The 17,862-nt window shown below is 60.5% G+C and overlaps 2 protein-coding genes across 2 annotated transcripts in view; one reads left to right on the forward strand and one right to left on the reverse strand.

Moving 5' to 3' along the window:
* The first annotated feature begins 3,044 nt into the window (after positions 1-3,044).
* On the forward strand, positions 3,045-8,566 carry HSD11B2 (hydroxysteroid 11-beta dehydrogenase 2). The gene is made up of 5 exons (XM_072815298.1): positions 3,045-3,309; positions 6,660-6,872; positions 7,001-7,186; positions 7,297-7,434; positions 7,611-8,566. Exons 1-5 carry the CDS (start codon positions 3,045-3,047, stop codon positions 8,024-8,026), a joined length of 1,218 nt encoding a protein of 405 aa, XP_072671399.1. The 3' UTR covers positions 8,027-8,566.
* Positions 8,567-9,003: 437 nt separating this feature from the next.
* ATP6V0D1 (ATPase H+ transporting V0 subunit d1) overlaps positions 9,004-17,862 on the reverse strand; it is a 39,354-nt gene continuing 30,495 nt past the window's right edge. The window contains exons 3-8 of the mRNA XM_072815313.1: positions 14,979-15,157; positions 13,532-13,611; positions 10,197-10,274; positions 9,894-10,070; positions 9,707-9,784; positions 9,004-9,610 (exon numbers count right to left, since the gene is read on the reverse strand). Of these exons, the coding sequence (XP_072671414.1) occupies positions 9,449-9,610; positions 9,707-9,784; positions 9,894-10,070; positions 10,197-10,274; positions 13,532-13,611; positions 14,979-15,157 (754 nt within the window). The 3' untranslated portion in view covers positions 9,004-9,448. The remainder of the gene's footprint in view (positions 9,611-9,706; positions 9,785-9,893; positions 10,071-10,196; positions 10,275-13,531; positions 13,612-14,978; positions 15,158-17,862) is intronic.

Consider the following 17,862-nt stretch of genomic DNA (forward strand, 5'->3'; position numbering starts at 1 on the left):
GTTTCTGACCAAGGGGGAGGAGAGACCAGGGGTAGCTAGCAGGGGTGGGGGAGGGAGGGAGCGTGTCAGACTAAGGACTAGGGGAGACAGTGGGTTTAGGGCTTAGGGGTGGGATAGCTAAGGGGCTCTGATCCTTCTGGTTGCCCTTCATTCCTTTGCCCCTGCCAGGCCCTGCCTTATCTGCTGGGCCTCCTGCCCTCTGCCCCCCTTCATTTCTCTTCCCTGGAGGCCCCTGCCAGCCCAGACTCCTGGTTCTGGCAGAGGCTGGTTCTCTGCCCCTGGGCAGGCACAAGCTGGCACCAAGCCTCAGACAGGGTTGGGCCAGCCCCTCCCAGCTCTGACTGCCTGAACCACCTTCTTTCTACTTCCAGAACCTCTCCACCTGATGAGGAGTAAGGGTTCAGCTGCTGAGGAGGCCACAGGGGGTTGCAGCATAAATCCTAGGAAGAGGTCCTGGCCTCCTGGCCTTGGGAGTAGGATGAATTGGGATGGTGTGGGTGGGCACATATAAAAATGTGGCAGAGGATCCCTGGGTGGCGCAGCGGTTTAGCGCCTGCCTTTGGCCCAGGGTGTGATCCTGGAGTCCCGGGATCAAGTCCCATGTCAGGCTCCCGACATGGAGCCTGCTTCTCCTTCTGCCTGTGTCTCTGCCTCTCTCTCTCTCTCTCTGTCTATCATGAATAAATAAATAAAATCTTTTAAAAAATAAATAAATAAAAATGTGGCAGATCATCCAGTCCCACAAGACCCATATCACATAGGACTAGTGGTTCTGTGCAAGGTGGCAGAGCATCCCAGAAGACCAGTTGGATGTGCTCTGTAGCCATCCTGTGCTCTGTAGCCAAAGGCAATTCCCTATACCCCCTCAGCAAGTCTTTCTCCCCACGTGGCCTTCCCAGTAAGTCAGGATCCTTCATGATTCCTTCGCAGGACAGTGTAGGATTCCGCTTCTCAGTCTCCGCTCTCAACTCCTACATCCACTTCCCCTAGTTTTGATGCCAGTTCAGGCAAGTGCTAGTACCACTACCTGTGTGGACTTGACCTTGAAGACTGCCTAGGACCCCCACCTCTTCCTCTACACACCCCCCAGCTCCAAAAGGAAGCCCTTAATAGACTGAAGCAGAAGAAACCATAGCCAGACTTCCAGTGGGGTGACAGAGCTGATGGGGAGGGTCCCACAAACCCAGAGTCTACAGCTCAGGTCAGGAAGCCAGGCCAAGGTTGCCGTGTCTTCTTGTGAGCCTGGACCATACATAGATGCAGGGCAACAGGAGTCAGCAGGATTTAGAAAGGGGATGTTCTCTGAGTTTCCAAAGGATGACCTAGACTGAGGGAGAGTCTCCAGGAGCACACATAACAGAGGGGTCACATGCACACACGGGGTCATGGTACAGGACACAGACACAAGTGTATGCAAATACTGGCACAAGCGGATACATAAGGTCATGTACCCAAGGCAGGCACACATATCCTCCCCAGGCAAGTCCTGACTCCCACGGCCAGGGCGAGCCTGCCATCTATGCTTTTAAGAGGAGGAATACATAAAGCCACAGAAGTGGCTCTGGACAGGAGATGGGCCCTCCACCCAGAGCCTCCCCTCTTAAGTGGCTCCCAGCCCCCTCCCTGAGACTCCTCTGGCCCACCAGGGAGCCATGCCTGGGTGGCAGAGAAGACTTTGGAGGAGGCATTGCCTCTAAGCCCTGGCACAGAGCCTGAGTACCTAAGATAGAGAATGGGCACGGGCTGGGAGGGGTCCACGACCTTCCAGGACCTAGTTCGGGCACAGATGAAGCAGTGGGCAAGGTCCAGAGGCTCACAGGAAGCAGGGACTCCTTCTGCCATGGGCTGTACCTACTGCCCTCAGAATAGGGCCTGGCAGCCAGGTGCTGGCACGAACTCCTAGTGCCTGGCACAGCCCTAGCATGGATGCCAAATGCAGGGTGCCAGACACGGGGGTGGGCAGGATGGGGGGCCGCTGGGCCACACACAAACACAGATCTTCATATATACAGGCAGGGAAATGCACCCACACTCACATCACTTATTTTATACCCTGTGGAATCATGGGAGTAGGGCAGGGATCCCGGAGTCCCAGAGGCCGCCCCCACTGACTCTCCAGGTGTCCCCACTGGCCTGGCTCTAGGAGTATCAGTTGGAGGGTGGGCTGGAGGTAATGGGAGGCCTACTTTTTCTGTTAGCCCCCGCCCCCGCCACACACACACATGCACACACCTGCACTCCCACACACGTACCCTTGTGTGGCAGGAGGAGGTGGGGCTGGTGCATCCCCAGGACGGGGCCCTGGAGGGAAGGAGGAAGGCGGGCCAAGAGACTCCCAAGGGCCCGGACAGTCCTCCCCCCGGCCCCCGCCACAAGCGGGCGTGTGTGCGCGAGGGCCCTGCGGCCGCGCACGGCGTGGGAGTGCGGCGCGTGTGCCCGCTGCGGCTGGGGCGGCTTTCCCGCGGCTTCAGGCAGGCGGGAGGCCCAGGGGCGCTGTCCCGGGGGGCGGGGCGGGGAGCTGATGGAGGTTGTGCGTGTCCTCAGGTGTCCGGAGCGAGTGCGAGCTGGGGGCGCTCACCTGGGGGCGGGGGGGCGGGGGGCAGGGGTGAACAGATGCAGGGCACGAGGGCCACACCAGCCGGCCCTGTCCCCCGCACGGTCCGCGGCAAGGCGGCTCCTCCTCTAGCAGCAACTTTGAGACTTTGTTCCGGCTTCTTAGAAAGCAGATCTGGCCGTGGGGGCGGGGCGGAGGGGGGGCACCTGCCCGAAGGAGGGTGCGGGGTGAGAAGTGGAGGGAAGCCCCGCCCCCGCCCCGCCCCCGCCCCGCCCGCTACCCCGCCCCCGGGGCTCTTTATAAGCTCGGCCCGAGGGCGAACGGAGAAAGCGAGTGTCCCTCCCGCCCTCGGCCGGCGTGTGCTGCGCCCCGCGCCCCGCGCCCCGCGCCCCGGCCCCTCGCCCCGCTCCCCGCTCCCCGCTCCCCAGCCCGGCCCCCGCCCCGCCCCGCCCCGGCCCGGCCCGGCCCGGCCCGGCCCGGCCCCGCCGCCATGGAGCGCTGGCCTTGGCCGTCGGGCGGCGCCTGGCTGCTCGTGGCGGCCCGCGCGCTGCTGCAGCTGCTGCGCGCGGACCTGCGTCTGGGCCGCCCGCTGCTGGCGGCGCTGGCGCTGCTGGCCGCGCTCGACTGGCTGTGCCAGCGCCTGCTGCCCCCGCCCGCCGCGCTCGCCGCGCTGGCCGCCGCCGGCTGGATGGCGCTGTCCCGCCTGGCGCGCCCGCCGCGCCTGCCCGTGGCCACTCGCGCGGTGCTCATCACCGGTGAGTGCGCGGAGCGCGGGGACTCCAGGCTCGAGGGCGGGACCAGACCCCGAGGGTTCCCCGTGAGCCGCCCACGCCAGGCGGGACCCCCGGCGCAGGAGTGCGAGTGTCGCCCTCCCTTGGGTGCCGAGAGCGAGCCAAGTAGGAAGCGCACGGCACCTCCTAAGTCCGGGTTCACTACCTGCCGCCGGGGAGTGTCGGAGGGAGAACGAGGCTGGGAGCGGGCAGGTGCGCAGGGACGACGGCTGCCTGAGAAAGACGAGCCTCCGGAGTTCGGGGTTCATGGCGTGCCCCTTCCCAGGAGAGCAGGCTTTGGACGGGGGCGTGCTCTGAGGGACTCAGACGATGGTCACCCCTTGAAGTCGGCCTAACAAGCCCACGTGGGACGCTCCGTCTCCTCTTTCCTGGGGCCACAGGAAGGCGCTTAGATGGGGAGTTGGGGCATTGACCCACCCCCCAAGTTGGCTGGGATCCTTGGACTCCAGAAAAGGTTGAGGTCACCATGACCGGCAGCTGGGCATTCAGCTGCCTCTCAGAGCACGCCACCCACCCCCAAACTGCTGAGGTAGCCGTCCAGCGTCTGCAACCAGCACCCCACCCCACATTCCTCTCCTCCTGGTCTTCAGTGCCCAGGAAGGAGGTCCTGGAGAGCTGTACTCAGGTGCCTCTGGCCGCCTGGCGGAGTTCCCTTTGTCTGGAGCAGGGAATAAATCTGTCACCAGAAGGAAGGGAGGGGAGGGGGGGCCTGAGGCCCAGGCGGAAGTGGGGAGGGGGAGAAAGGCCAGGGGGCACCGGCTGTGCTGTGGGGGGGAGGGGCAGTCTAGTCCTCCCCCACCCCGCCTGGCCTTGGACAGGTTCTCAGAGCTCTGCCTGGTGTTTGGGCCCTGGGGTGGGGGCTGCCTCCAGACTGGCTGCTCAGAGGCTGGGTCCAGTAGGGGGCCCCGTAGGATCGGATGGACCTGAGGGAACTTCCCACAGGCCATCCAGGAGCCGGGCCTCAGAGGATGAGTGAAGATAGGTGAAGTGTGGATGTAGAACAAAGGCTTGAGACAGAAGTGAGTGTGGCCTGGGTAGGGACAATCAGTAACCAGCCTGACTGCTGGGACATGGTGGGACATGAGGTTGTTTCCTCAGAAGAGGCTTTGAATGCCAGGCAAGAAGCCAGACTGCTGAGATGAGGTGGGAATAAGGGTGGCATGAGGGCTCTGGGGCTTAAACAAGAGGGTGGAGCTAGAGCAGGGTTCAGGCCTGATGCATGGGACCTGAATTCAGTACAGTGTGAAGTTTTGGGGGATTGAGGAAGGAAAGATGCAGACCCCCCCCCCCCCCCCCCGGGATGAAGCAGCAACTAGGCTGTGAGCTCTGCTCCCAGGGACTGGACAGCCCCCCTCCTGCCTTCTAATTTGTGAGCTGCCTCCACAGGGCTCAGGGTATCTGCTGGTACTAGTGACCCAGTGGGCAGTCGGTCCTGAGAGCTCCCCACAGGCCTTCAAGCTGCTGCTCTTACTGCTCCTTGCCTTGAGCCTGAGAAGGAGGGAAGAGGTGGGATGCCATCTGAGGTCTGGGCTCCCCCATCTCTGGCTGTAAAGCCCTGTGATGGGAGAGGGGAAGAGTGCTGCCCAGCCCACTTCAACTTCTCTGTGGTTTCCTCTTTCACCACCTGATTGCAAGACAAAGAGGTAACCAGGCCCTGACTCACCTGCCAGGAACAGTGTCGAGCCTGCCAGAGCTTCCACTCGCCCTTCCTGAGAATGCCCCTGAAAACCACTACCTGAGCTCCGGCCTGGGGTCAGAATTTGGGCTGAGTGCCTTGTGTGCACCTCTATGTATGATGGTGGCAGGGGGTCTCATGAGAGGGAACCCCTGTGTGAATATGCCAGCAGGCTGGAGGTATGTACAGGTGTCTGTGTGTGTCAGGTGAACACGAGGGTATGCGAGGCATGGGTGACTGTTCGGACTGCAACTGAGGCTCTGGAAGGCCTCTGTTTTCCTTGTGAAGGGCCCGTCTGCTCTGGGAGGGAGCTTAGGCGAGTGGACACACATGTGCTCACTCGCCTCCCCAGTCAGACTTCCCCTGGAAGGACCGGTCAGCCCAGGGTTGTCTGCAGAACCCCAGCCACATAAAGCCCAGCTCACAGCCCCCTGCCCCAGCTTTGTTCTCTGCCTCAGCAGAGGGCGGGGCTGAGGTGGGGAAGGCTTCCCAAGCGTCCAAAATTGGGAAAGCAGGGCTACTGTGAAACTTCTGTTTAGCAGGAGCACCAGGGAGGCAGGCTCTGGAAAGCCTCCTCCTTCGTGGCCCTCTCCCTCCCCTTGTTGGCTGCCTAGGGAGCCAAGATCAGAATTTGAGGAACAATTGAGGAAGGGGGTTGCTGCTTATCAGGCCCCCACTTAGACTCTGCCTGGTGGTTCCTCTCTCTACATACCAAAGACAGGAAATTAGGTCTCCAAAGTGGTAACTGACCTCAGGTCACACTTGCTGGGTGTGGGAAGGGATTCAAATGCAGGTCTGTTCTCTTCTCCATCCATCATCTCGCCTGTCCTGGGGGCAAGTGGTCGGGGCTCAGAGAATGCCCTACTGTTGCCACTGGTTGGAATTCCCGGAGCTGGGGTCAAGGGTGAGATGGGGATGGGCCTCTAGCTTTGCCTAGAGCTTAGAACAATAGTAGGGATGTTGGCATGGAAGGGAAGTGGGGCTCAGCTTGTGATGATGGGAGTAGAGGGCTTGGGCTTCATCCTGAGGACTGGCAGGGGGGCCTTGGAAAGGTTTTCAGCCGCAGAGTGATATTGTCATTTTTGGAAAGATCCCTCTGGCTGCTTAGGTAGAGAATGAGTTCAAGAGGGCAAGATGGGACAGGACCAAGGAGGGGGCTGCTTCATAGTCCAGGTAAGAGGAAGAAGCCTGGGCAAGGGCAGCGAGAAAGGGAGGGAGGTGGTGCAGTAACACTGCACATGCAACCTAAGGCCTGAGAGCAAAGCAAGCAGGACACCAGGGCTGAGACTGGGCCTCACACTGACCTCCAGGAGAGTCCTGGCCTTACTCTTTGCTGGCTAAGAGTCTTTGGGAAGCAACTTCTCATTGCTAGGTCTCAGTGTCCTCTGTAAAGTGGGAAATGTAAGCCCCATTTGAGGTAGCTGTGAGGAGTCAGGGAGTTGACCGCCATGGGAGAGCTGGGCAGAGGGGCAAAGCCTGCAGAGGCGGACCTGGGAGAGGAGAGGAGGGAGGCCTGCTGGCTGCTGGAAGATTGGATATCTAGGGGCCTAGATCCTGTGCGGACCCTGGGGATCCTTAGAGTTGACTCAGGCTGGACTGGGCCACAGTGGTAGTTCACTGGCTGCCCTGCCCTGGCCAGGCTGTGACTCTGGTTTTGGCAAGGAGACGGCCAAGAAGCTAGATGCCATGGGCTTCACGGTGCTGGCCACCGTGTTGGAGTTGGATGGCCCTGGTGCCCTAGAGCTGCGTGCCTGCTGTTCCCCTCGCCTAAGGCTGCTGCAGATGGACCTGACCAAGCCAGCAGACATCAGCCGAGCACTGGAGTTCACAAAGGCCCACACCAGCAGCACAGGTCAGTGGCCAGAGCTCCTCCAGGAGAGGGCGTGGCTGGTGGGAATGAATGGGCAGGGATTAGAGGTTTGCTGCTGGCTCCATCCAGCACTTCCTCCTCTCTTTCACCCACCTTCTCCATGCCCTCAGGCTTGTGGGGCCTGGTCAACAATGCAGGCCACAACGATGTAGTGGCCGATGTGGAGCTGTCCCCTGTGGCCACATTCCGCAGCTGCATGGAGGTGAATTTCTTCGGGGCGCTTGAGCTGACCAAGGGTCTCTTGCCACTGCTGCGCCGCTCGAGGGGTCGTATAGTGACTGTGGGCAGCCCAGCAGGTGAGTGCCCCTCCCCTCTGGAGTAGAAAAGGTGCTGCTGCAGAGCCGCAGGGAGGGATGCTAGAGCCTCTGGCCCAGGCTGAGCAGCCCCACTTCCAATCCATCCCCAGGAGACATGCCATACCCATGCTTGGCAGCCTATGGGACCTCCAAAGCGGCCATGGCGCTGCTCATGGACACATTCAGCTGTGAACTTCTGCCCTGGGGGGTCAAGGTCAGCGTCATCCAGCCTGGCTGCTTTAAGACAGGTGGGGGTCGGGCCTGGGATGGGGTGTGTGGTTGTGGTCTTGCCTGGGGTGGGATCTGGTCTGATGAATGGCCATGGCTCTGGCTGAGGCAGGGAGTGGTTTGGGGGTAGATTTACCAGAGTCTGGATTTGGCTTCCCTAACTGACCTCACCCTGACCTTGCCACTCCTTTCCCAGAGTCCGTGCGGAATGTGGGACATTGGGAGCAGCGCAAGCAGCTGCTGCTGGCCAGCCTGCCCCGAGAGTTGCTCCAGGCCTACGGCGAAGACTACATTGAGCACTTACACGGGCAGTTCCTGCATTCACTGCGCCTCGCCCTGCCAGACCTCAGCCCAGTCGTAGATGCCATCACTGACGCGCTGCTGGCAGCTCAGCCGCGCCGCCGCTATTACCCAGGCCGTGGCCTGGGGCTCATGTACTTCATCCACTACTACCTGCCTGAGGGCCTGCGGCGCCGCTTCCTGCAGACCTTCTTCATCAATCACTGTCTGCCAAGAGCGCTGCGGCCTGGCCAGCCTGGCTCTACCCCAGCCCAGGAGGCAGCCCAGGACCCAGATCCAAATGAAGGCCCTTCCCCCATGGCAGCCCAATGAGCAGTGCCCACAGGTGGCCTAGCTGCTCCGGCAGAGGAGGTCCCTTGAGCCCTTGGCCCTCCCCTGGGCATTGTGACCCTCCCCCCCCCAAGTCTGCCCTAGAGCCTGGCCTCAAGGACCCCAGCCCCACCCACTCGGTCAGTGCCCCAGGCCAGGCCTCCAATAAACCTCCAGGCCTCTCAACTGCTTCATGAGCCCACACAGACCCTCCTGGGCACAAGGTTCCACCCCTGTAGCTTGGAGAACCCAGCTGGATGGGGAGTTCTGTGCAAGACTTAGCTGTAGCCTTTGACAGGATCCCGCAGACAGTGCCTCTGCAAACTAAGGAGTTACTGGGTGGGGTGGGGACCCCCCCTCAGGATTTTTTTGAGGCACCAGTGCCTCAGTGCTGCAACTCAAAGGGTGAATCCTGTTTCTTGACTGGCTCAAGAATTCGGGCTCTGACCACCCACCCAAGCCCCCTAGCCACAGGGAGGCTGCATACCCCACTTGCCCTACTGCCACCTTTTAAATAAAGACAAATTTTTATTTCTCCTAGAATGCAGAGATGCTGTTTTGGGAGGGGGTGACTGCCTGGGTGATAGGCTGTGGCTGGGTGACAGATTAGGGACTGCCTGGGGAATCCCCGGTGGTCAGCACAGGCTGAGACTCTGGGTGCAGGCTCTGTGGTTCACACCTAGTCCCCTTCATTTATTCACAGATTAGGGCTTCCTCCTAGTGAAATGGGGGTGGTGCCCCTGGCCAAGGGCATAGTGGGGCTCAATGAGGCAAACAGGGAGGCCTGGGGCCCTCCAGGGCCAGGACCCAGCTCCACGGCCCTGTCTGGGCCTCCAGTGACTTCCCTCATTCTGCAGAACCTGGCTGCACAGGGAGAGGGCCAGTGAAGGAGCTGGAAAGCTCGGGGTTGGGGGAGGGTTACCCAAGGGAAGTTGGACGTCTGGGAGAGGTACTAGGGCACAAAGGAGACAGCAGACAGCTAGGCTTTGAGAGGGCAGTTTATTGTCTTAGAGGGCAGAGCTGAGGGATGGGGTTGTAGAGCTATTTGCCCTATGCCTCCAGGACACACACTCTCCTTCCCCTGGGCCACAGCTCTGGGGGCCACCCACAGACGGAAGAGGAGGCTCACGCTGCCCCAGGGGTTCTCAGGGAAGGACATAAAATGACCACATGCTTCTTAGACATGTCAGTGGCTGTAAACAGAGGGCTGAGGGGGCCTCCTTTTGGGGGAGAGGGGGTTGGTCCATCCTTGGTAGGGGGAGCAGGTGCCCAGCCCCTTTTCAGGCCCAAGAGCCATCTCAGAGAGGGTCAGGGAAACCAGTAGTCACTGGAACAATGTGCTACCCCCCGGGGCAGGCATGTGAACCATGGGCTTTGTCACAGCACACGCAGACACACACTTGTGGGGAGCCTTGGGCCAGAGCGCTAGAAGATGGGGATGTAGTTGTCAATCTTGGCGCGGTGACGCTGGGCAATGCACTCGGCGATCCATACAATGTTGCGACACTCTTGCTCCTTGAGCTTCACGAAGGCGTAGAAGATACCAAAGTGGAACTGGTTCAGGAAGGCCAGCTTGTTCAGTTTCACCTACAGACAGGCAGCATGGTGTGCAGGTGGCCATGATGGCAGTCAGGCCTGGGCCACCAACCCTCCCCTACAATCGGCACGTGAGCAATCCCTCACCTCATGCTCGAAGAATCGGTCCTCCAGGGTCTTGTCTCCAGGATTGCTGCCTGCACCCTCGAAAAGCAGCTTATATTCCTGGCCCGGGGAAGAGATGGAAAGCATGAGCATGAGGGTGCTGTTGGGTGAGGGGTGGGGATGCAGACGCCAGTATGCCTGCCCATTATCCTGTAGCCAGGGCACTCACCGGGTAGTAGTCGGCCACGTTCTTCACCTGCTCATAGTCATCGGCCCGAGCCAGCTGGGCCAGGCCTTCTGGGTAGAGCCTTCCGCAGTGCGGAAAGAGCTTGGCACGGTCCTCCTTGGACAGCTCTGTGTCAAACGAGTTGATGGTGATGATGAAGGCTCGTCGGTCGGCTTCAAACTGTGGGGCCGGCACACAGGCAAGGTGGAGGGAGGGGGAAGGAGGCAGGTGCCAGTCAGCTGACAGGGCTTTCCCCAGGTCGGGGCTACCAGGGACCGGCAGGTGTGAGGGTGGGCAGGCACTCACCTCCAGGATGGGGCACATGGCATCGGCCGTGGTCCCGCCCAGTAGGGTGCAGAACTTGTAGAAAGACTCCAGGTAGGCCTGTGCAGAGCATGGGGCTTGCTCAACCCAGGCAGGGAACTGGGGGATCTGCCCTCCCCAGTCCCTTGCATGGTAAGTCCAAGCATCACACCCATGGATTGGCCAGGGCAGCTCCCATGTCAGGGCCTCGGAAACATCCACAAATTCCAACTGTTAATCGGTTGGCCTGCTGCCTCTCTGCACCAGGAGTGACAGAGCAATTTCTGGCTGACTGACTGCTTCGTGGGGTAGTACCCCCTCCACACCTCTCCACCATCATCCCACAGGACGCCAGGCTTAGACGGGGGCCCAGTCTGCCCCCAGCTGCCCTGCCTGCCCTTCCCCCAAACCTCCCCTCCTCAGCCTCAGAAAACCATGTGTTGATGGGCTTAGTGAAGGAAGGTTACTCCTGAGGGTTCACGGAGGTAACCTGGACTGGGTGGCTCCTCTTGGTAGCCCACCTCACAGAACACCCTCAGGTAGCTCCCAGGCATTGTGAAGCACAAAGCAAAATGTCAGCCCAGCTCCTGCTGAGCGACGGTTATTGCCTACACAGACTGAGCCTTGCAGTGCAACGGCTGGACACATGGGCTGTGATGAGAATGAGCACTTCCTGTCCAGGCAAACTGGATATCCTGGGCATGAGGAAAAGACAGTTCAGCCCAGGCCCTAGTTCCCTCCCAGCACTCACTCATAAAACCAATCAGGGACATGTCAGGAGAGGGGGCATGGTCTTGCAGCCCCCCAGAGAGCTCCCTTCACTCAGATCCTCCTGGGTCCCTTCTGGTGGCATGGTCACAGGGACTCTGGCTCCACAGGCTAGAGATTATTCTGAAGGGTTGAGAGTGAGAGCTGGGAAGCCTGGAAAGCTTTCAGCACTGAGGTCTGCCCTCCAAGGTTCAGAGACTTTTCCATCCACCACCAGCTGATTTGGGCCACAGGCTCTGCTGCTCCAAGGAAGTGAAATGAGTCCACAAGCACAGGCAAAACAGCACTGGGCAGGCTGGGCTCGGGAGGAGGCCCGTCGGGACCACCAGGGTCACAGGAAACAGAAGTCTAGGACAGGGCTGGGAGCAAGAAGCTTGGAAGGAGAGAGTGGACTCCAGCACAGGAATCAGAGGGCTTGGATCAGAAACCTCTGCCAATCTTGCCATGGCTTAGTGGTAATCAGTCCCTCGATGACTGTCCCCAGTCACTTTCCTCCCCGTGGCCAGCCAAGCTGGTTGTGCCCAAATCTCCAGGCCTCCTCCCGAGGGGCAGACCTTCCCTGCAGTTCCAATCTGTGGGGAAGTCCCCAGCCTTCACCGAGCTGTACCAGTCCCCAGAGAGGCTGACCCCAGGGTTGGGGAAGATGGTGGGACAGGCCCAGATTCTTCTGGAAGCTAGGGCAGCTGAAGAAACTGGCAAGACCCCACAGGGACAGGTACCAAGGTTACCTTCCCCACCCTGTCCCCTGCAGCCTGCCAGTCCATGGCTGCTGCGCAGCTGCCTACAGTTCCCACCTGCCAGGCCGTTGAGGGTCCGTCTAATCTCCCATCTGTGGCCACTGGGCTGGGACACTGCCTGACGAGCAGGCGGTCCTGGCACGATGCCCTCAGCCTTGGATCAGTGTTTATGAGCTGGTGCCTGAGCAGCCCTCACCAGTGACTCCAGCTAGAACCAGTCAGGCCCGGTGAGGGTGTGGGTGAGGCTGGGGGGACAGCCGCACCCCTCACCCGGTCTCAGGGCAGGGATCCCGGCAGCGGGCCATCTGGGCGGGCAGGAGCACTCAGATGGTGTGTGCACACACAGCCTCGGCTGACGGCCTGGCCTGCCTCCCTGTTAGCGGGGCAGAGGAGAGCACGTGCTTTCCAAACACGCTGAGCCAGGTGTGATCCCAGTGCTTCTAGAGTCTAGCAAGTGGCTTCAGGCAACCTACCGTGCTTCTCTGAGCCCTGTTTCCTCATGTCACCAGTGTGGATACCGATGCCCAGCTAGCTCCTAGGGCGGTCTTGACAATTAAAGAAGTTGGCCGCCTGCCTACCTTGCTCTCACCTCTCTGCTCTGTCCTCCGCCCTGTAGCCAGAGGGGGCTTTCTCTGCTGCAAACTTTGGCTGGCTGGCCCTGTCCACTGGATACAGTTTGAACTCGGGCCTGGCACGCTAGGCCCTGGGTGACTTGATCCTATGCCTGCCTCTTTTTCCAGACCTGTGTCCTGCTGTCCATCTGAAACCCGCACTTCCACAGCAAACCGCTTGCCACCTGGCCCATGTCCCATGCTTGCTTCTGCCTTTGCTGCTCCCTTGCCTACACGCCTGCAATCTACAAGCGGGCTCCTCATCTACCCACAGAGCTGCCCTTACACCCTAGCCCAGACTCTCAGAGGGAGACTGGAGGGCCTCGGCTCAGGCTGTGGCCAAGTGTTGGCCTCTTAGCTCCAACCCAGTCAGGAGAAGACCTTCACAGTAAAGATCCGATAGACAGGTGTTCTCAGGGTTAGGTCAGCAGGGCCCTCAGCCTGGGCTAGCCTCAGCCCCCACTTTGGAGCCTGCCCACCGCTAATCCATGTTCCTGGCTGCAGCCCATCAGGGGTCCTGGCACCACTGCTCAGTGCTTCACTACAGCCAGAACCCAGACTGTCCCAAATGTCCTTCACTGGTCCCTGGCCAGCCCCCTGCCTTTGCTCTCAGCCCTGCTCTTAGCCTCCTTGGGCCAGGACAGTATGGACCCATGAATCCCAAACTCACTCTATCTCCAGGGGTCACCAACCTGTGCCATAGCCTGGAGGGAAGCAGAAGGTGTGTGGGGGATGAGGATGCTGGGACGTGGCACTGGTTCTAGGCCTGGGAACCCGAGAAGGACTTGGTGACCTGGCTATACCTGGCTGGGTACCCCCCTCCACCATAACCGAGCACACCACTGCCTCTGCCCAAATGCCTGTCCTGGCTGGCAACAGTCCAGGTGGGGTAACCCTGAAAGCTATGGCCTGGGTGGTGGCCCGTGACCCTCCTGGATGCAGGGGAGCAGCCATCTAGGAGCCAGCTCTGACAGGCCAAGCCGTGGGGCACCAGCCACTCCTGCTGATCTTATCAGTACCTGCCGCAGGCACCGCAAGGTGGAGAACCTGTTCCATGCAGCTTGCGCCCAGCTTGGGAGCCAGCAATGAGTGGATAAGCCCCCAGGATAGGAGCCTGGTGCACCACGTCCTGTCCCGGCACCCCACCTAACACACCAACCCACCACCCCGTGTCCCCCATCCCCCCCCACAGGCCCGGCCCTGCCCCTGGCGAGGGCACTACCTTGTAAAGTGTGTTGCGAATGATCTCGATGTTCATCTCATCAAGGTCCTGCTCTGAAATGCAGTCCTGGAAAAAGGCCGCTGGGGAAGAAAGACGTGGGGGTGAGGGTGGGAGACTGGATTCAGCCTAGGCAAGAGTCCAGCTGCTGTCTGGCCACCCTGCAGGCCACAGAGGGCTCCTGCCGCAAGGCCCAACCGGCATGGGGGGTGGGGGCCTCCCAACCCAGCCTGGGCGATTGCCTTGGAAGTGGCAGAAGCAATACTAGGGGCCATGTGCACTGACCTGAGCTTCTCCTGCATCCTTGCTCCTAAAACTGATTTATAAAGGAGGCGGCCAGCCATAACATGATCTAATCGCCTCTGGGGCAGACCCAACCTCGGTCCATGCCAAAGACAGACTTGCATAAGAGGCCATGACATCCTTCTTCCTTGAGGGGCAGCTGTGGATCTGGGGCCTGATGCCCACAGATCTGCAACGCCCAGGAGGGCCTGGGGCCCATGTTTGGAAAACTAGCCTCCTCCTCAAGACCAGGAACAAGCTGGGTGGGCATGGACCAATGACCCAGAGGGCCACTGTTGGGCTAAAAGTGGTGGCCAGAGCAGGATAGAGCCCCCTCCCCTGACAGGGGCCCTCAGACTCACTAGTCTATCTCTTCTTTAAAGATGGAGAAACTGAGAAGCCACAAAGAGCCCAGAACTTGCTCAGAGCTACTGGAGGAGTATACAGCAGATATGCCCAGCAGGTAGGGCTCAGGCCATTCAGTATAGGAATAAGGGCAGCTTAGAACCCAGTGGTCTAACCCTGGAGGCTTCCTGGAGGTGGTGCCCTAGGGACTAGGACTGTGGCTATGAGGGCACTAGCTGGTGACAACCTTAGTGCCTTCTCTCCAGCCTCCAAGACAGGCAGGAGCCAGCACTGCCTAGGTGGGGCCCTGCAGGAAGCTCCCAGTTCCCCTTCCTTTCTTGGCCTCTGACACGAACTCTGCATCCTGCCGGACACTGCCTGACCTGGCCCCTGGGACCTGCTCTGTGGAGGCGAGTGAAGCTGAAGCTATTTGCTTCCCTCTTCTGCCTCACAGGCAGCCAGCCACTCTGGCCCAGCTTGGGGCCACGGTCATTCGAGCTCCCAAGACTCTGAGGGACCCCGGCCTCTCCCCTCTGCATGAGCTCAGCCATCCTCTGCATTCTGAGAAATTGGCCAGTTTCACAAAGCTACATGCTCCGAGTCAGGCCCTGGGGGTGGCCTGCCTGGCCCAGTAAAAGCAACAGAAAAGGAGAAGGCAGGGTGAGAGAATGAGCGGGAGGTCAAGGACAAGATAAAGGTAAGCAGCAGGTGGCAGGCTTCCCTTTCTGGCTCAGCATCACCCAGTCCCCACCCTCCACCCAGGTTCCGCAAACCCACCCGGAGGCGCTGCCCACCTCTTCCTCCCTCCGCCCCAGTGGCTCACCCAGGGGCGTGTCCACCAGAATGGCATTGTAGAGCTCGGCAGGTGTCTGGGCGATGTTCACAGCTTCCATCTGCTCAAAGCTGCCTAGTGGGTGGCACTTGGGCACAAGCTCGGCGATAGAGCGCTGGTGCAGCGTGCCCGTGATGAGCAGGATGACATTGTCGATCATGTAGCTGTAACTGCGGGAGGCACACGGCAGCAAGGAAGCCCGTCAGGGAGGGGGGGGTTGGCAAGTCCTAGTCCAGCACTGTGCCCCCACTGCCCCCACTCTGTACAGGCCACCGGCCCCTCAACAGTGATGCCACCTCGAGGGTGCTGCAGGCCAGCACCACTGGCTCACCTCCCTGCCCCGGTGCACCCCTACTCTAGAGCCAGGAGTCGGGGACATGAGGCCCCTCCCTTGGGGTGTGGCATAGATTCACGCCCTCGAGTATCCTGGAACAGGTAACTGCCCCACAGTGTGAACAGTTCCAGCAGGGCGCAAGGAGAGAGATGGAAGGCCAGCTTGGGGGATGAAAGAACTGGGAGATGAAAGTGTGTTCCAGGAAGAGGGAACAGTGTGTGCAAAGGCCTGAAGGCATTCACTGAGTGTCTGCCGCATTCGAGGAACTGAGCACAGCTCGGGGCTGGCAGAGGGAGGGAACCAGGGCAGAGCTGCCAGCAGGCTGGGGCCTGGGACTCCACACCAGGCCAAGGGGCCTGGCTGCACTCGGGGCACTGGGGATACAGGAGCAGGCCAAGCAAGGAGAGCCATGGTCCCATTAGGGTCAGTCTGGCTGCTGGGTGAGGAAGGCTGGGGTGGGGGGATGGCAAGGTGAGGAAAGGTTGAGGAACAGGGTGGGGAGAGACCAGAGGTGGGAAGGCCAGAGAGGAGCCAGTGGGAGGCCCCTGGAGCCAGGCCCCAGGTCAGGCAGAGATGGAACAGGTGGATTGCTGGCCTGTGCAGCCCCACTCCAAAGGCAGAGCACCGCCTCCTCCCCAGGGCCAGAGGCCTAGGCCAGGTGTCCACCCAGGAGACCTGGAGGCCACCCAGGGGCCCGGAGGCGGGGCTCCAGTCTTCCCTGGCTGGGGCACCCCTGGCTCCCGGCTCTGGATAGCGTCTGGGCAGCAGGAGGGGCTGTGGAGCTGGGGAGGGTGGGGCTGCCTGTCCGACTGGGCAAGGGGCAAACTCTGCCCAGACTTTCGCGATGATGCCACAACGGAGCTGAGGCAGCCGTGGAGTCACCTGCCTGGGGATGGGGTAAAGACGGGGAAGGCCCCAGGCACAGTCAGGTGGCAGTAACCACAACATTCCTGTGGCCTGTCACCAGGATGATCGCAGGGTACTAGGTGACGGAGGAGGCCTGGGGGCTTGGGGAGAGGGGCACCACTGAAGGGTCAGGTTCTGAATGGGCACTGAGTATAGGCCTTGCCCTAGCTTGTGGGTGGCCCCAGGCAGGCCCTGGTCCTGAGAAAGTACTTTGCGCACCAAAGGCTGAAGCTGTCCACAGAAGACCCCTGGGGGGCAGTGGACCTAAATACCAAGAGAAGGAAAGGAAAGGGGTGGCCCAGCCTCAACCCAGAGGGCCAGCCATGGGGCGAGCTCCCACAAGGCCCTCCAGGAAGGCGGCAGAAGGAAGAAGCCACAGCTCCTGTCCTGGCCTGACCCCCCATCCCCCTGCTCCCTGCACCCTCCCCCAGCTCCCACCCAGCCCAGCGCCCTGCTGCGACCTCTGCTCTCCTGGGCTTGGGGCCAGGCAGCTGCCCTCTCTCCGCCCCCAAACTGGCTGGGTCAGCGACAGGATGTGCACTGAGAAGAGACAGCCCCCCCACCCCACCCGCCCCCTCTCAAACTGAGCTTCAGGCGGGGCCCATTTGTAGCTGCAAGCCAAGGGGCCCAAATGGCCAGCCTTCTGCCCCTGACCTGACAGAGCTGGCAAAGCAGAGGAACCTCAGAGAACACTCGCTAGAGCTCTGTGCCTTGGCTTCCAGCCCAAGCCTGCATCCCCTCCACCCTGAACAACATCCCTCGTTCCCAGTGCCTCCAGAATCTCATGTACCACAGTAACAGGACTACACGTCACCTCCCGCAGCCCTCTACCTGCACCCCATCCAGCCCCACTCCAGTCGTCCTGTTCCCGGAGACGGCCACAAAGACCCCTGCCCCCTGCCCTGAGGATGCTCTTCTAGGCTCTCACAACCCTTTGGACAGGGACAGGGAGGAGAACATACCTCTCAGGCCGATATTATTCTATTGATCCCACAACCACCAGCATTATCAGCCCCATTGTCCAAAGATGTGAGAGAGAGCATAGGCATTCAGCCCTGTCACACCATTGGGTAGATGAGCTCTGTGTCCCCATTTCCAGGGTCCCCATGCCCTGGCACCACACTCCCCATCAAGCCTTGTCCTCTCAGAGGATCCCCACAAACCAATTTCCTTTCTATAAACCTTCCCACTCCTTGTGTCCACAACTCAGGGTATCTGTTTATGCTGGGGATGGGCTGGGGTCAGGGCGCAAGGGAGGCGCTGGGACTCCTCAGAGTCCTGGCCTGGACTCGGAGGAGAGCCCTGTGGGAACTCTACTGTCTGGTTTTGCTGTTACCCCTTCAATGATGTGGAACAGGCCAGCTATGATTCACTTTTCAGCCCGGACAGCACTTGTGGGGGCCAGTGGTAGCACCCGCTAGCTACCCCCAGCCTCTTCTGCTAGAACTCAGCTTAATGCTGAGCCAATTAAGGGCCACTTATGATGACATATCCGCAGCCCCTTCCAGGGCCCCATTCTAACCCTGGCTAGGCCAGCCTTGGATAATCCTGTGCCAGGCCCGGCTCTTCTCTCTCCCTGAGTCAACTACAAGGTTGCTGCAGAAGCAGCCCCTGTTTTTCTCCCCTGCCCAATGA

This window comes from Canis lupus, chromosome 3 (assembly GCF_048164855.1).
Source record: "Canis lupus baileyi chromosome 3, mCanLup2.hap1, whole genome shotgun sequence".
NCBI classification, from domain to species: Eukaryota; Metazoa; Chordata; class Mammalia; order Carnivora; family Canidae; genus Canis; species Canis lupus.